The sequence below is a fragment of the Labrus bergylta genome, chromosome 13 (genome assembly GCF_963930695.1).
Source record: "Labrus bergylta chromosome 13, fLabBer1.1, whole genome shotgun sequence".
NCBI lineage: Eukaryota > Metazoa > Chordata > Actinopteri > Labriformes > Labridae > Labrus > Labrus bergylta.
In genome coordinates, this window is record NC_089207.1 from 18,553,944 (window position 1) to 18,570,994 (window position 17,051).

At 39.2% G+C, this 17,051-nt stretch overlaps 1 protein-coding gene across 1 annotated transcript in view; it reads right to left on the bottom strand.

Moving 5' to 3' along the window:
- The window catches only part of LOC109983506 (nck-associated protein 5-like), a 78,339-nt gene that overhangs the window by 33,188 nt on the left and 28,100 nt on the right, over window positions 1-17,051 (bottom strand). The window contains exons 3-7 of the mRNA XM_065962154.1: window positions 14,075-14,165; window positions 13,682-13,837; window positions 9,209-9,277; window positions 6,518-6,556; window positions 5,073-5,192 (exon numbers count right to left, since the gene is read on the bottom strand). Of these exons, the coding sequence (XP_065818226.1) occupies window positions 5,073-5,192; window positions 6,518-6,556; window positions 9,209-9,277; window positions 13,682-13,837; window positions 14,075-14,165 (475 nt within the window). The remainder of the gene's footprint in view (window positions 1-5,072; window positions 5,193-6,517; window positions 6,557-9,208; window positions 9,278-13,681; window positions 13,838-14,074; window positions 14,166-17,051) is intronic.

The following is a 17,051-nucleotide window of genomic DNA, read 5'->3' on the forward strand; positions in this document are numbered from 1 at the left end:
CTATACGTATTTAGCCTCCTGGATATCGGAAAATGTTGCATTAGGAAATCAAAGGCAGCTTTCAACACATAAAAGGCTTTTCTGACTCATGCTGCCGGCAGTGTTGTGTTGTTAACTGGATTTTTCTTGCTCCATTATGCCTGTTGAAACATGCAAATTAATCAATAAGATTTATAATTCTCCATCCAAAGTCACAAACTAATGTAGTGTCAACAACGTCCATTTCCTGGCAAAGAAATAAAAACCCTCTACACTGAGTGTATAATCAGAGAAAAGTCATGTGATTATTGTTAAAGGTTTGGAAAATCAAACGATCTCTTCTTTGATAAGTATACCAGTTAATGCTTCATCGGGCAATAAGAACTATTACATCAGCAAAATGAGTTGGAAAGTATCTGTAAAACTTAATTTTGACTCTATCCTCCGTCCTGTCTCTCCCATAAAGGCATAAAAAGCCAGAAAAATAAATCTTTAAGAAGAACAATTCTGTGATATTATGAACTGAGACTGTCTGAAACTCAAAGAACTCAGCAAACTACAGTAATTGAATCTTGCCCACTTATGCATGCTCATTCTGTCACTAAAGACAAACAGATAACTTTAAACTCGACACACTGAAGCAAATGTTGAATCAACTGTAAATGAACAATGTGAACGTGTTTATTCAGACTCTAACGTTGATTGTCAGGATTTATAAAACTTGCTTTCAGCAGCAGTAGCTCTGCTCTGATACATTCAGTCCTACAAAGACAGAACTCCTCTGCTGGTTTGACCTTTAGTGAAAAGGTTAAAGAAGAAGGACAGCGAGTCCTGCTCGGCTCGGCTTTGAAGCATACTTAATGACCAGGTCTGGGAATTCCACCCTTTTCCATGACCAGTTTTATGAAGCTGGAAGAAAATAATCTACAATGTTCAACATTTCTGTTAATTGCCAAATTTGTCTGTGAAGTCAAAGTGGTCTCGTGAAAACAGAAAACTGCAGTCTGTCAGAGGAGAGGAGTCACGCTGAGAGCCCGACAAGCACAGAGACCTTTAGAAACAAAGAAACATCTCATCTGCCTTTCTGCATAATGATTATGACTCTGAGAGAGACAGAGGGGTCATATTAACAGAACTTAAGTTATTTAGAGAAAGTCTGGATGTCCTCTGGTACTACAATCAACTGTGAGGTTTTGGCATGAAGAAGAAGAAGAGTAAGTCCAAATAGACTGGATTTAGCAAGAGTTCCTGTGTGATACAATAGAGTTCAGATTCTTTATAACATTTCTGTCACTTGCAGCTTCCATCGGTTCCTGTTTCCTTTCAGTATTCAGCTCAGACTGTAACAGAAATCATCCGTCCATCAGAAGTACGATCCATCATCAATTATTTACCACTGAGCCGGCCAGCTAACTTCAATTTTTTACTCAGTAAGTTTCACCACTAGAGTTTCTAGACATTGCAACACATTGCTTTTTGTTGTGGTCCGCGGAAAATGTGAATTATTGATTTGTTTATTCTGTTCGGATATTCAGTTTGATAATATACTGTATACTCAAATCAAACCAAATGTACTATTCAGAGTTTCTGAATTATCTTGATTCACCCTGACATTTATGATAAAGATGAATGAGTTTAATCCTCTCTTTAAAAAAGACAAACCAATACACAGAAAGAACGACACGTATCACCTTTCTCATGTTTAACATCCTCCAGATCTGAAGAGATTTTCATCGGTTTAAAAAGGGCTTTTCAGCCGTCACCGTGCACAGCTGCCTCATTATAGTCGCACACTGATCAAAGCATTTAAACACAGCCTGTCAGCAAGGTTACACAAACTAACCTGAGGATCAAACCACGGCTGGAGGAAGAGGTTAAAGGAGAATTCATTTCTACAACCTGCTGTTATAGTTCATTTCACTGTTGCTGCAGGGGGAAATGGAGAGGTGAGGCATTACTGCAGTTTATGGTTTAACACTTCTCTTAGAGAGGTGAAACATGAACATTTTAGTTCATTGGCATCAGGTGGCGTGGCATACTTTTTTAGCTAACTTGTCCTCAAAGCTGTGCAAAGAGCCACTGACCAGGCCGTCATTTTTTGGCGCGCTGGAGGGAGAATGTGTTATTGTGACAGATCTGGCAACCATATGGACTGGATAGAATCTGGACTGAATGGGGAAAGACTGCTTTTACTGTTGCTGCACCTGTTATGTGGAACAATTTTCGAATGACGTCTAAGCTGCCTTCTTTTGTATCTATAGCTACTGTCTGAACTACTAAAGAAAAGTAATTGTACCTGCTTTAAAATGTGACCTTTTAACCTGTGCATGGGTTTGCAAGCATCAGTGTTGTTTAAGTATTTTTAATGATTTGAACTGTGCTATATGTTTTCTTGTCCTGTTTTTTTTTATTGTATTGCTGCAGGAAACAAGACCTCAGTGTCAGTGGGTTATCCCTGCTAAAAAACAGATGAATAAATTCAACGTGGGCAACTACCTTAATCTAAGCTTAGAGTTGGATTTCATTTGTTTTTGTTTTAGGAGGGTGCTGCATAATCATCTCAAAAACAAAATATTTGCACTCTCTTTTTATCAAGTGTACATATAAGAAAACCGTTTAGATCATAACGACATCCTGAAAGGTAATCTGGATCTCTGTCTGCTAAGTCCACTTTAATGTTCATCAGCTAGCTGCTAACTTCAATTAATGGTGATACTAATAATATAAATAGCTATGCTAATAATGCAAAATGGGTACTCAAAGACACTGTACTTCCGTCAAAGGAAAAGACAAACTAACATGCATCATCACCCAGCTCATACAATTAGCAAAATATATATTTTTTTAAATACACAATCACATTAAATAAAAACACAACTATTGTCTGGAATAACAAAACAAATCAAAAGATAGAAAGCCATAAAATCCTAATCAATGAGATAAAAGGTGCAAAAATGCTTTGAAAAGTCTTTGAGCAATATCTATTGACCACTTTAAACCACTTATCCCCGATGCTCTGCAGCTCAGAGTGTGCAGCTTTATCTCAGAGTCCTATTCTTCCATGGGCCAGAGCCCAACATTTCAATTGTCGGTACCACTCAAGGTGACAAAACTTAGTGATGATTTTTAGAAATGTCCATGTCTGTAGATTATATTTTGGTATGATAGACTTTCCTGAGTGGCAGCTGAGTCACAGAAACCAGCTCATGAAGAGACACCCCGAATCTTTCAGACATACATTGAGGTAACTGTGGCTCTTGAAATTGTAAAAAAAACATAAATTTTCCCCCAATTTCCGCCTAAAATATACTTTCTCATTTAGCCCTGTGATATCTAGGAACATCAGGGACACAAAACACAGAAACTGGAATACTCACAAGCCTCTAAGGATTCAGGAAATGTATAATATGCCCATACTTTATCAGAGTGAAACAATATTATGAGTCATAAATCAGAACAATGACTGGCAGAAATCTCTCACGTTTACCCTCTCATTGCAGCTTGTAATGGAATGTGACGGGGCTAGAACAAGGTCAAATGTAATTTGTAACAGTATACTCTGGAGGAGAGTAATTTTGTATCTTTAAAATAAATGTTTACTAAAACAATGAAAAAATAAATAAACCAAATCAAAAAAATGTAGTACTTCGCTAACTCACACAGTGATTTTATGGGTACGCACTACTCAGTGCACATCAGTACAGCCTTAACAACAATAACTTGCTGAATGTCTGACATACTGATTTGGATTGTTTAACAACCTGCATAGCATTAAGCATATACCATAGACCAGTGGTTCTCAAACTTTTTAGACTGCGTACCACCTCCGAAAATATTTGGCTCTCCAAGTATCAGATTCTGTTAATGTAGGCCTACATTAACAGAATCTGTTAACAGAATATCTGTTAATGAAGACTACATTAACAGAATATCTGTTAATGTAGGACTACATTAACAGAATCTGTTAACAGAATATCTGTTAATGAAGACTACATTAACAGAATATCTGTTAATGAAGACTACATTAACAGAATATCTGTTAATGAAGACTACATTAACAGAATATCTGTTAATGAAGACTACATTAACAGAATATCTGTTAATGAAGACTACATTAACAGAATATCTGTTAATGTAGGACTACAGCTGCTTGCTGTTGTTTCAGTACTGAACTTTAACGGAATATCGAGTGGAACTTTTCAAAACGTGAGGCGTACTCTCCTGTTTTGGTTTATGTCTGTGTGCGATCATAAATTGAGCAGATTAAAGTTGAAGTTAAAGTCAACCCAATAGAAACAAGACAGATAAGAGTACGACAAAAAAAAATTGTCGTTTTATGCTGGACAGGTTTGTTTTTTATATTGTGGAGATTTCTTTGCGTACCACCACAGGGAGCCCACGTACCACCGGTGGTACGCGTACCATAGTTTGAGAACCACTGCCATAGACTGTAAATATTAATGGACGAAGCTTGAGTGACGTCACCCATCTGTTCCTGCAGGGGGTTCTGGGGGCTCATCAGCAGCCGCCATGATGGAAATCCTGTCTCAGCATAACTTTCAGTCAACCTAACAACAGGCTGAGAACTGGAGCTGAGGCGGGTTTTAAGCCTCTTGACAAATCGTTTCATCGCACCCAACTGTCAATCAGGTCAGCTACATGCCTAACTATGGATAATTCGTTGAGTTTTCTAAATCAAAACGGAGCCGTTCAAAAAAAAATTCACCCCCCGTACAGTGTGTGCCAGTGATGACAATAACTAATCAGACCTAATTTGTTTTTAGAACCAGGCTGTAAAGATGATAAGTTATGCTGTATGTGTATGTGACTTCCGATGTTCCTGGAGCCAGCCTCAAGCAGACTCTCAACGAACTGTAGGAGTGTAAGAATGGAGGAATAAAAGTCGACATTTAATCCATTTTCAGTCCCTAATCGGACAGTAAAATGGGTTCTCCTCAAGATTTGAATTCCAGTTATTCTGGGTGGATTCTGTCTCTTTTTGAAGGTAGTAACCTTTAAAGGTGTAGCTCTGCTCATGTAATATTCACTCAGTTGTGTCGGTGTGTGTGTATCGTGCTGCCGTGTGTTCTTACTTGGGAGACGGGATTCGTGGACATCTTGACCCGTTGTTGAAACAGCACACTCAGTATGCGGTTCTGCTGCTCCAAGTCAAACACACGTGTCCGCAGCTTCACACACTCCTCCTTCAGGTCCTAGAAAGCATCCAGAAAGGAAAATAACTGTGAATGACGATGGTGGATATTTCCGAGAAAGAGATGTATTTAAGATGCTTTATTTACAGCAACGGTACATAATGATATAAGTTTTGTAGAACATTTTAAAGGTCACAAATTATGCAAATACGTGCAAAATAACATGTGTCCCTAGTCTGTCGACAAACTCCCCCAGTTATGAGAAAAGTCAATCCTTTCTGTCTTTAGCCTGCTGCACTTTTTAGAAAATGTGTGCTCAAACAGGCCGTTTGGAGATTTTCCCTTCATGACATCACAAAGGGCAGTAACCCCTCCCCCAGGTGGGTTACACTACTACAGCTAGGTGTTTGTTCTGCCCTCTGAGTCTGCCTTCTCACCGTAAACAATAGGACATGGAGCGAGAAAGCCAGATCCACCCAAGCCCTTGCAGAGAGGGGGCGTGGTCAGACACAGCTCATTTACATTTAAAGGTACAGACACAGAAACAGCCTGTTCTGTGCAGGGCTGAAATAGAGGGGTTTATAGGCATGTTTTTGAGGAGCTATGAGACTTAGTTAAACTGGTTGAAGAGGAGAATAAATTGTGACCTTTAAGTCTAGGCTTGGGAAGAAGTTGAGTCATTCCAAATCAGGAGTCTATTATTCAAGTTGAGTCAAAACAATAACAAACAATAACAAATAATGACACAAGTCTGACACTGATCCATGTTTGGAGACTATATTTTATATTCAAAGCAGCATATATTTATGTAAAAAAAGAAGGAGGTCATGACTCAGGGTTGCTAAGTTGTAAAGAGCTGCACCTTCATAGACTGCCTCCCCAACACTCTTTTTGCTTTCAACCTTTCACACAGAAAATATTCAAAATGTCATGTTTTTCGACTTTATTCTCGTAAATTTACAACTTTAAACTCCTGCTATTATGACTATGAGATCATAATCTCTGAGGGGTTTTTCTATTATGTGACCCTATTACTCCGTCATAGTTAAGAGATGTTTTTTAAGTTCAAAAAGCTATAAAGTTAATTTGTTTTGTGTTGCATTATGGCAAACAAACTGGGGATACATGTGTATATTAGTTGTAAATACATGTGAGCATTTGTTGGATTAATATATCAACTAATAGAAGAAAAGCGAGGAGGGGGAAGGGATACATTTTCCTTCCACCTTTTCTATCACTGTTACTTTTTTTTTTATGATCTCATTTTAATTTTTGGTTCGAAAAAAAAGTCCTTCATTCCTTCATGTCTCATGAGCCCTGACCTCATCCTAAGAGCTGACTGGATTAAAGGTGTCAAAACTCAAGCTTCAGAGACAGAGACAAACCTTCTGTGTGAGGAGGGCCTGGACCACCTGGTTCGCCACCTTGAGGAGACAAGAGAAAATAATTTAAAACATGATAAAAACAAAGTGTTGTTATGAGTCAGTTAGTAATTTTAAGTGTGTATTTCTTTGCTTTCCGACACAGGGAGACTGTAAATGAAAAATGACCGAGTGCAAACACCATCAGAGAGAATCCTGCAGCATGTTTAATGCAGTGAGGACAAATTGACAGCATGTTGCATCACAGCCAGATTGAGAAGAATCACACAGCAGCTTCCTCCAGTTATTAGAGCAAACTTTATCCTCAGAACACAGAGAAACCAAAATATACAAACATACACGTCTTTTTGAATAGTTTCTTTTTGTAGAGTCTGTTTCCTCTCCTAGATGTTTCTTATTTTCCTTTTCTATACGAATTTCGAGGAAAAAGTTAAGTTTTCATTTCAGCGTTATCACCTGGACTGCCTCCTTTCTTTCTTATTTTGATTTCAGAGTGGAAGCACACATTATACCTCGACGCTGGAATAATAACTATGTTTCCACTTTTGTCTGCCGCCAAATGATTTCCCTTCGCCTCTTTCATCTTTCAATCAAAAACGACTCGCCTCAGCTCATTCAGACCATGACAGGAAGCCTTCTGAATGCTTTCCACCAAAAAAAGATTAATGCGCATAATGAGACTGAAAGCAGGAGAGGAGAAATGAATCCCATAGCTGAGAGTCTGAAATTTTTCTGTCCTCAACCATTATGTTAAATTCTCATGGGCAGCAATCTCCATAGTAACAAGCCCATTAGTGAAGGCTTCTAAAAAAAAGTTAAGTGGAGCAGACTCGCTGGCTGGAGAGAGATGAAGGAAAGACGGGATGAGACGGAGAGACAATCAAAGAGTCGTCAGGGAGAGCAGAGGAGAGAGGAACAGGTAGACGCACTGAAGGTCCGTCCTCCTGAGCGCTGACATTCGACCGTCCAGCTCTCATCACACAACGCCCCGAGCTCTGCTGTCTGTCCACTTCAATTAGAGATGTTCCCTTCTCTTCCTGTCCTCTGTGGGCCTCCCTATGAGACATGGTCTCTCTCTGTGTGTGTGTGTGTGTGTGTGTGTGTGTGTGTGTGTGTGTGTGTGTGTGTGTGTGTGTGTGTGTGTGTCTCTGTGTGTGTGTGTGTGTGTGTGTGTGTGTGTGTGTTGGAGAAGATGGAGAAGCCGACATTCATCCAATTTAGTCAAATCATTTGTAGATATTTCAGTGAGTGTTTATCAGTTCTTATTGCTATTTTAATGTTGATGTTTAATGTAGACAATTAAAGCAATGTATTCCTCTGTTAGTAGTTGCTGTGTAAAAAGCCGGAGTTGCCTACATGTACCAGGATGCATTGCGATTCAGTAGCCGAAGCCTGTCCCATTTCTTTGACCATAAACTGTTAACCTTATAAATGCCAATGAATCTGTTAGGTTGTGTCTGAAATCACACACTCATGCCCTCCTCCCTCATGTGGAGATCTCAGAAGTGAACGCTCCTCGCTCGCATGCCGGTCACTTATAACAACATTATCACCGTTGCACAACTAAAACGTGCAGCTTTACTTTTTTTGCACAGAAACCCAATTATTTGCTTTTACAGACTCTTGCAGTCCATGTCAGCATCATTAGGAAGTACTAACAGTACTCCGTGGAGAAACCTTCACTCCTCATTAAAAAGGCTTTTAGATTTTAATCAAAATGCCCCCAAACATGAACTTTTTGTGTTTCTGTGTTATGTGTTCATGCTGGTCCCGCTCCTTTCCTCTGTCTGAGAACAGTCAGAGTCAGACGCCACTTTCTGTTTGCAAAAATACTTGAACCGCAATGCATGATGGTATATATATTGCTTGGACAGTGACCACTTTTTCCATTGCATTGTGGGATACAAGGTATGAAAATGCTCACTTAAGTGCTCTGGTGTAATCACAGTATAGTGAGTGTGATTTCAAAAACAGCCTTAGTTTGCCACTAAATCTAAATTGTGTCTTCACCAATAACATGTTCTGCACTGATATTTTGGGACAACAATTTTAAGTTTCTGAGGCAATAATTTCCATCTTGTTTACTAACGGGCAAAGAATACAAATCCAAGCTGTAACTGTGTGAATCATTCTCTCTCCTCCCTTCTGCATGTCGGCGTGTCTTTGTGCAGGATACAGAACACATAAGTGCTCCTGAAGCTAAGCTAAACTAAGCTATGCATCCATATTTTACCCTACAGTGATTTATATCAGCGTAACTTTCAGAAAGATTTCTTTACTTGCATTATTGTATTATTTACTTGTATTATGTCTGCTAGAAAACCTAGTAAACCTAGTTAGACCATTTCTCAATATTCTTGAGCATCGTGAAGACATTTTTAATAACATTTGACTCTGAAAATGATAGGACTAAGTGTGCAGCTTTCTTTTCCTATTTTCACATCCATTGAGTAATAATGTGGTTTCTCTTAATCCTCTTAGATACAGGGGAAAACATGCAATGTTTACAGTGTGTGAATCTGAGGTTTGAAGAGTGTCAGTGTTTGCTTGTGCAAACCGTTATCATCAACACAAGATACAACTTCAGTCGAGTAATAATTCTGTTCACTTCCAATTAAAGATGAGACAAATACTCATTCTGCATGAACAGTCTCTGTTTGTTGTAGAAATTGCTTTGAGAGCAGTCGCACTCACCTCATCCAGACAGCGCTCGTACTGCTTCCTCTGGTTGTCGTTTTCCATCGACAGAGCAGAGTTCTCCGCCTGAACACACAGAACACAGGACAGGGAAACTGCATGAATGACAGAGATTTTATGTCTCAAAGTCATATTCATATTTAAATAATACAGTAACGTCTGTGAAAAACCAAATGTGTAGAGCGATAGATGTGATCTTTTCATGATGCTGTCTTCTCTGAGGCACACAGATGGACAGAGAGATGGATGAGGAGGCTTCTCTCCCTGCAGCGCTGCAGGAGTGAAGTTGGTTCTAAATGAATGATGCTTTAAATTTCAGGCATCCAAACTCCAGCCTGCAGCCCTCCATTGTGTCTGTCAGGCTCACTTTAGATACACCAGCTAAATTCAATTACTGACAGAGGTTCTGCACTGCGGGGAACACGAAGCGTTCAGGGAACTCAGGAGGTGAGTTTCCACTGAAATGATTAATCCAGTAAATCTTAAAGGCTTGGCTACCTGAGATGGCATGTTTTCACTTGAGTGCTGCAGGCAACTCCTCTGAACAACAGGCTCACAGAAACTCACAGAGAGGGAGGATGTTCACAGGAGTGAGCAGGGGTCATGGACACTGAGAGTAAAGGTGCTGAGGGGGTCCAGTTCCCTCCAAAACCTGCACTATAAAACCCGTCAGCTGAGAAAAGATGATGGAAAGAACATTTAGGCACCTTTAACTTTCTTCTAACTTGTAAAGGGCCACACTAAGCAAAGCATATTAAGATTTTTGTAGGCCAAAAAGGAAGTTAGCATCGCCATGGGGATTTTAGCATCAAAATTTTGGATCATTGCAGAAAATAAGCTCTGCAACAAACACACATTTATTATGCTTTCGACCTTTGGTTCAGAAAGTTTATCTTCACAAATTAACTCCACTTTTATGATGTTTAAAGCGTTAATGCCATCCCCAGAAGTAGAAAGCTAACACTATGGTCGCATGGCTTGAACGTCACCACCACTATGCCTCAGACAAGCTAACTATCAGTTTTGACTAGCTAGCGAAACCGTAGCCTAATAAATTGTTTATTAACCTATTCTTTGCCTTAACCCAAAAATTTAACCAACAGGAGACCTCATGTCTAATTTTAACTTCAAACAGGGATGATGATGTTCCCAACCAACCGCACTGTAGTTTCATTTAGCCACTTGTTAGCAACCGCCTTTTTAAGGACACATATAAAAAAAACTTCACAAGTGGGGGTATTCACTAACGTGCAAACAGCTCTTATTTCAGGCATCATACCATCAACCCATTCAAAAACCCCACTAAGTATGAGGCAAACGACCTCATGGCGCTAAAATGCTAAATTACTTCTTGGTTTTAGAACTCATTCCTGTTTCGCCCTATTAACTATAGGTGACTAATAAGCAGCCAGTATGCTACCAATTAGCATGCTAATAATTAACTAGTAAAAAATAAATAAAATAACAAAAATTGTCCAAGTGGTGTTTTCCTTTTCTGCTGGTAAAGTAATAAGAGTATCTAAGAAATATTTTCCCCTTTTTGTTCCTTTTCTTCTTTGCATTGTGAGAGCTGACTCTGCAGTTGAACAGTGATACTTGAAACGTCTTTGTACATTATGTGTGATGTGCTGATCGCCTTGTTTGGTGCATCTCATGTATCAAATGACTGCGCAGCATCGTCACAGCTATAAATATACAGTAAGTTATCCACAGCACTATAAAACGATGTTTCTCTCACACTTACTCTGACTGACTTTCCACATCCTTTCAAATAAATATTCACCTCAAACATCTCCAAAATGTCTTTAAACTGCATTATCATCATCTTTTATTTTTTAAATCCTTTCAGAACACTTTGAGGGAGAACCCTTTTTTATAATCGTGCGGACAAAAAAGTACCTCAAGCTACATGCAAACATAACCACTGCAGTATTTTAACCCAGTTCAATGACTTTCAGCACTGAATGAAACCATTTGGATCCTGAAATTGATCAAAAATAATTCACCACACAAGACTATTGATTGTTCTGGCTGGATCTTTTCTAGGAAGGGATCTTTGGACACTGTTTAAAAGGCCACGGATCAGCCTGAAGGCTTGTAGCCTGTGTGTGTAAAGGTCAGGGAAGTCCAAGTTATGAGTTTGAACTTTTTAAAATGTTTCACTGGACGTGTTATGTGAGCTAACTCCTGCTATTAAGAGTGACATTACATCAAATTAACAAATGAGCTTGATCGATTAGCATGTGAAATATCAGAATGCAATTAAAAAAGGTTTTAAATTTCAATTTTCCCTGTCAATAAATTATGTATTCTGGATTAAAATGTAAAATTACAATGATGTAAGAACTGTTTTTACATCTGCATAAAGCACTGCAGCTTGAAAAATTATCCTGAATGTAAAACTAAATCACTCCAAGGGTTTGTCAGTGCATTTACCGCTGTGCTCCATCATCCCTGTTTGTGCAGAGTTAACACGGTTGATCTGCAGAGAGCATCACATCAATCAGCTTAACTTCCACTGAATATTACTTTTAGCTTCAGAGGAGTCAGTGACTTCTCCTCAGTGGAAAGCACAGCAACTCAGTCTATTCTTTTATTATTTATCTTCCAACTCTGATCGGTGGTTCTTAGAGTAAATGTGTTCATTTCTCATCGTATTGAATGTACCAGAGTGTGTGAAAATGACTGGAAAGTAGAGCCGTGTAATGTTCCTCCAGTTCAGCGTCAAAGTTTAATTACAAATGTGGAAAAAATAAAAGCAGGCGCCATGAAGAGGTAACGGCATATAACCAGGAAATACACTCCAAATCCTCCGTCAGGGTCAACAACCAAGACAAGGAAATTGATGTGATTTAAGGCGGCACTTCATTCCAAAGATCATCACTAATGGCAGAGTAGTTACGCAGCTCTCTTAAGTATCAGACTAACTACCCGCACAGAAATATGAACATCTCAGAAAAATCACTGAGGGATGTTCAGTCACTTGTAGTTTGCAAAATGAACTCGCAAACAATTATCAGGATGTTATCAGGAAAGGGTTTGCAGTTGTTGAACAAAAGTTTGCACAAGCTGCAACCATGAATTTTGTTTTACAATATTTAGTATCACTTTGATAACCGCCTGACATATTCACCTTTTTCTTTTTTACTGAAGAAAAACAAAAAATCAGTGTCTCCAGCCACCAAGACGGGGGTGAACCGTGGTAGTGAGAAAACTTCCCCAAAAAAACGATTACATTTTAAAATAATTTAAAAGGTGAATGAACTTGAGCTTGTATAGCGCTTTTCTTGTCTTCTGACAACTCAAAGTGCTTATACACCACATGTCACACCTCCACATTCACACAATGATGGTAGAGGCTTCTGTGTAAAGTAACTAATCCTATTCATACACATTCATGATCACATCGGACATGTTCCTGCAGGAGCTGGGGATCGAACCCTCACCTTCCGGTTGAAAGACGACAGACTCTACCAACTGAGCCACATCCTTATATTTTACCCATTATTGCAAAAACAAAGAAGTAGTTTAATTTGAATGTTTTTATAAAATGAAAATGCAAATAATTGAGACCGCACACAGTCTAACAGAGCATGTAAAGAAGTTTTAGAGAAGTGAATTCTGCTGGTGGTTGTAGACTTCGTCTTTGGGCCTTTATATATCTGTAGAAATAGCACTGAGACCTTTCAACAGATGGTAAGTCCTCTCACCTTTCAACAGGAAAGGTGTGACTGTACATTCACTGGAACACTGACTGCAAATGTTAACCACCCTGTCAGCATTTTAATTATCACCTCCTGGATATGAATAACTCCTTTGTCTTCTGCTGTTTCTTTCTTCTCTCTGTCTTTGCCCCCAGGCCCTCTCTTCAGCTTAATGGACTCTCATTTTCTCTGATACTCACAGATGGAGACGAGCATGACCAAACCCTGATTGTTCTTGTTTGTCATCCACATGCCTCACTGGTATTTTCTAATGAAGCTGTGCAGCGTCAGGTGCAATGAAAGACACATGACATTGTGGGGTTTTTTTTGTATTAGAGATAATTAAATTTGAAACAAGCCAACGCTTTTGACCTTGTTTACTAACGCGTTAGAATAATATCTGATCCAGTGTTCTGCAGAAATTTGTTATCTATTCATATAATGCAGCGCCTTCACGACATTTCTCTTAAGGTTAAATTCTTGGAGAGTTTATTGAGATCTTGTGACATGTACATCAAATAAATGTGTGGTCCTTGAATAAACTATACTTTTCTGTTTTTAAGCCGCCCACTTATTCCACATCTCTGTGCATGTTGAGTGGAATAAAGCTAATAAAATGAAACATGTTACTCTTAATAATGTAAATCGCTCACTCCGAGATTGAATTTGACATTTCAGAGATGAGATATGGTGAACATGGAGAATAGTAGGGAATAGTTGAGCAGTCAGAGGGAGTGTAAGAGGTGGACCGTGCAATCCTCTTTACCTCCAGGGCTCGGAGTCGCTCGAGCAGAGGATTGCTGTCCTTTGAATCTTCCTCCGACCCTCCGCCGGCCTCGGGCGAGGCAGCCATCTCTGCTGCTGTGGCTGTGGGACCCTCCAGACTGTCCTGCTGCTTCCACATCTCCTCCAGCAGTTTGTCCTGAAACGCAGAGAGAGCAGATCAAAGAGTCAGCCACAGTCACAAAGAAATGAAGAATAAGTTCTCTGTATCACAGTGGGCTCCAGATTAAATATATAAGATATAATGGTACAAAATCCAGATACAACACACTGCCACCTCTGAGTAAATAAAAATGTCCACTTTTCTATGATTTTGCACAAACTTTTGTAGTCGAAACATGTGACGGTGGTGTTGACGAGGAGGTCCTTCTTGTACCTTGTATGCTTTCATGAGGTCCAGGGGGTCCACTTTGGGCCCCTCCAGTGAGTCCTGGTTCTGTAATAGCGTTCGCACCGTCTCCTCCATGCTGCGATCAAAAACAACACGAGAAAAAGTGGTCAGAGATGTCAGCTGTTTGGGAAGAAGTGCATCACAAATACTTCAACACGAGATGTATGATGATGAAACTTTATGTTCATATTCAACAGGGATAAATCAAATCTTGATTTTTGTAAAACTTTAACCCTTTGTACTCTGCAGTTGCTTTGGTGCTGACATCAGTATTATCCAGAATTGTGACATCAATTATTGTATCTCCAAATCCTTTATTATTATTACAGTATAAATAAATGAAGGCTGAACTTAAACTTTAGAATTATGGTCACGTAAATATAGTTATTATAATATTTCAATATTTCAAAGGTGCTTAAGGGGGCACAAATAAAGTTCAGCTGCTGCTTTTTTAATTTTTTTAATTGACTCTCTGCAGATGACATGTGGTGTGACAAGCCTTTAAACGGATGGCAAATAACTTTTTTTTATGTGCAATAACTGATGTTTGTTGCCTCTAGTAGGAGCAAGAAAAAGACGTAAAAACTATTTTTATATATCATAGGACTATGAAGTTGGTTTGCAGCTGTTTGTTCTAAAGCAAGTCAAATAAACTTTCTATTTACTATGTGTTTCCATTTCTCTATAATTACCAAACAAATATTTGCACTCTTTTGTCTCTGTTTTGTTCTCCACCAACTCCTAACTTATTAAAAAAATTCAAGTTTCTAACTCTGTCTGTATCTTGTTTGGTGTGCGGCAGAAATAGTGTGTTAGGTTATAAAAGGGCTGAAGTGAAGCAGCTCCCTGCTGCGGCTCAACACTGATGAAAGCAGAAAGAAGGAATCCAAACAGAAAAAGCTTCAGGGAGGAAAAACAAAACAACAAGCAGGAATAAAACACCTTGTAGAACTGAGGCAAAAATGTAAGTTCAATTAAAATGTCCAAATAAATCCACACTATAAGTGACCTCTTTCTCAAAACAACAAGTTATCTTATCTTAATAAAAAATAGAGAAATGTAGTAAAGATTCACAGTTAAACTTAAGGTTTAAATGTTTAACTCTGACACATAGTGTTTTGAATTAATACAGCAGTCCATTTTCAAAACATCGGTCAATGTGCTCGCGGGGTGTCATGTCACGGACACTGAAGCTTCAGTGTTTATCCAGCTCTGCATCGGTCTGTAAACCTCTGTGTTCTAACCTCTCTCCATTTTTCAAAAGCTTCTCCAATATTGATCCTAGTTTGAGCACGTTTCTGCTCGTGGAGCTTATTAGAAACATGCAGAGGCTTTTTAGGTCGACTTGATAACTGGTCTCATATCTGACAAACTGAGGGGCGTCCAAAACGGCCGTGTGGGGAGCCTTAAAACCGCCTACCTTCTCTGGTCCAAACAAATCCAGATTATTCAGGACCAGAATCTAAAGTTAGAAGGAGGACATACTGGCTGCTGCATTGTTGTCAGAGAAGCCAGCACTTCAACATAGCATGTTTCCTTAATGTCTGATCATAGAGTAAGGTACCTTTATCATTTCAGTCAGTAGATATCATACAGATTGCTCCGTTAACTTGACCCAAATTTAATGTGGAAATGTTAAAAAAATTCCGCCTGAATATAAATCAGAAAGTAAATTCCTCAAACATGCAGTTGTATAAAGTGTATCTTTAAAATGAAGTGCCTCAAATGATTGTATACAGATTAGCTCAGTATTGAACAAAGTGTGTTTTGCAGACTGTTCTTTAACATATGATACATACACATTAATCACGCTTCAACACACCCATTACACTCCAGCTGACATTTGGTGTGTCAGCGTACAGTCCCTCTGTGATTGTGTGATTGTTTTCCCCTCCCAGCTGTGCATGCTCGATGGGCACTGACTATGTTGCTCATGAAGTTGAATGCAGTGACATTTTGCCCTGTCATTTCCAGAGCAGCTCTTAGCCCAGTTTGATGTATGTGGCACGGCCATTAGCACAAGCTGCTGACTGCAAGCACATCATTGGCATTCCTGCCCCGAGTCACCGCCACTGACCTGAAACAAACCCGGACTAAATGAAAGCAGCGGGTGACAGGGTGGTGCGAGGGGGAACGCTGCTCTCAGGGTTAGTTTAAAGACCAGAAAGCAGTAAATGGAGTCATTTTAATGTAAATATATGTTCTGTGTGTAAGAGGTGGATGCACATGTGGTTCATGTGTTAATTAGAGGTTTGAGCAGGCTGAAAAGAGCGTCAGTGTTGGGGGGTTCAAACCTCACCAGCATCAACCGCACTGAACTGAATGTGCATGAGACTGATTTGAATGATAGACTGAGAAAAAAGAAGTACTGGATGTAGTGTCGTGGTTTCAAAGGTGAACCTAATTAAACCTGCAGTCTTTCTAATGGCCACTAGGGGGCAACTCCACTGTTTGCAAAAAGGAGTTTGATTGGATAAATGTAAGAGAAAATGTGTCTATTTTTAAGTTGATTAATGACCTCATACATACATGTACGGTTTAAAAATGTTGTCTCAAGTCTTATTCATAACAGCACTACCATCATTCTGTAAACGATGCTCCCATGAAGAGTAAAATAGAAGAACAGGGTATTCTTAAGGGCGGGCGGGGCTACCTGTGATTGTGACTGCAACAGCTACCATGACCTAAAAAGAGAGGGGAACTTTTAGTACATATTCTCATCAACAATATTTTCACCTGATGACCAAAATGGCAAACTGTACGCTTCAAAACGATAACCCACACACGCTTCAACCTTTTATCTGAATGTGTTTACACCAAATATGAAATGTTCTGAAACTGTACATCAGTGCAGGCCATACGTGGAGCATTTTACTGCAGAAGCTAATCAGTTATGGAGACAACTGAATGTTTAAAAGATGGCGCATCGTAAGATTTTTAGCAATTATCATCCAATTTAGAA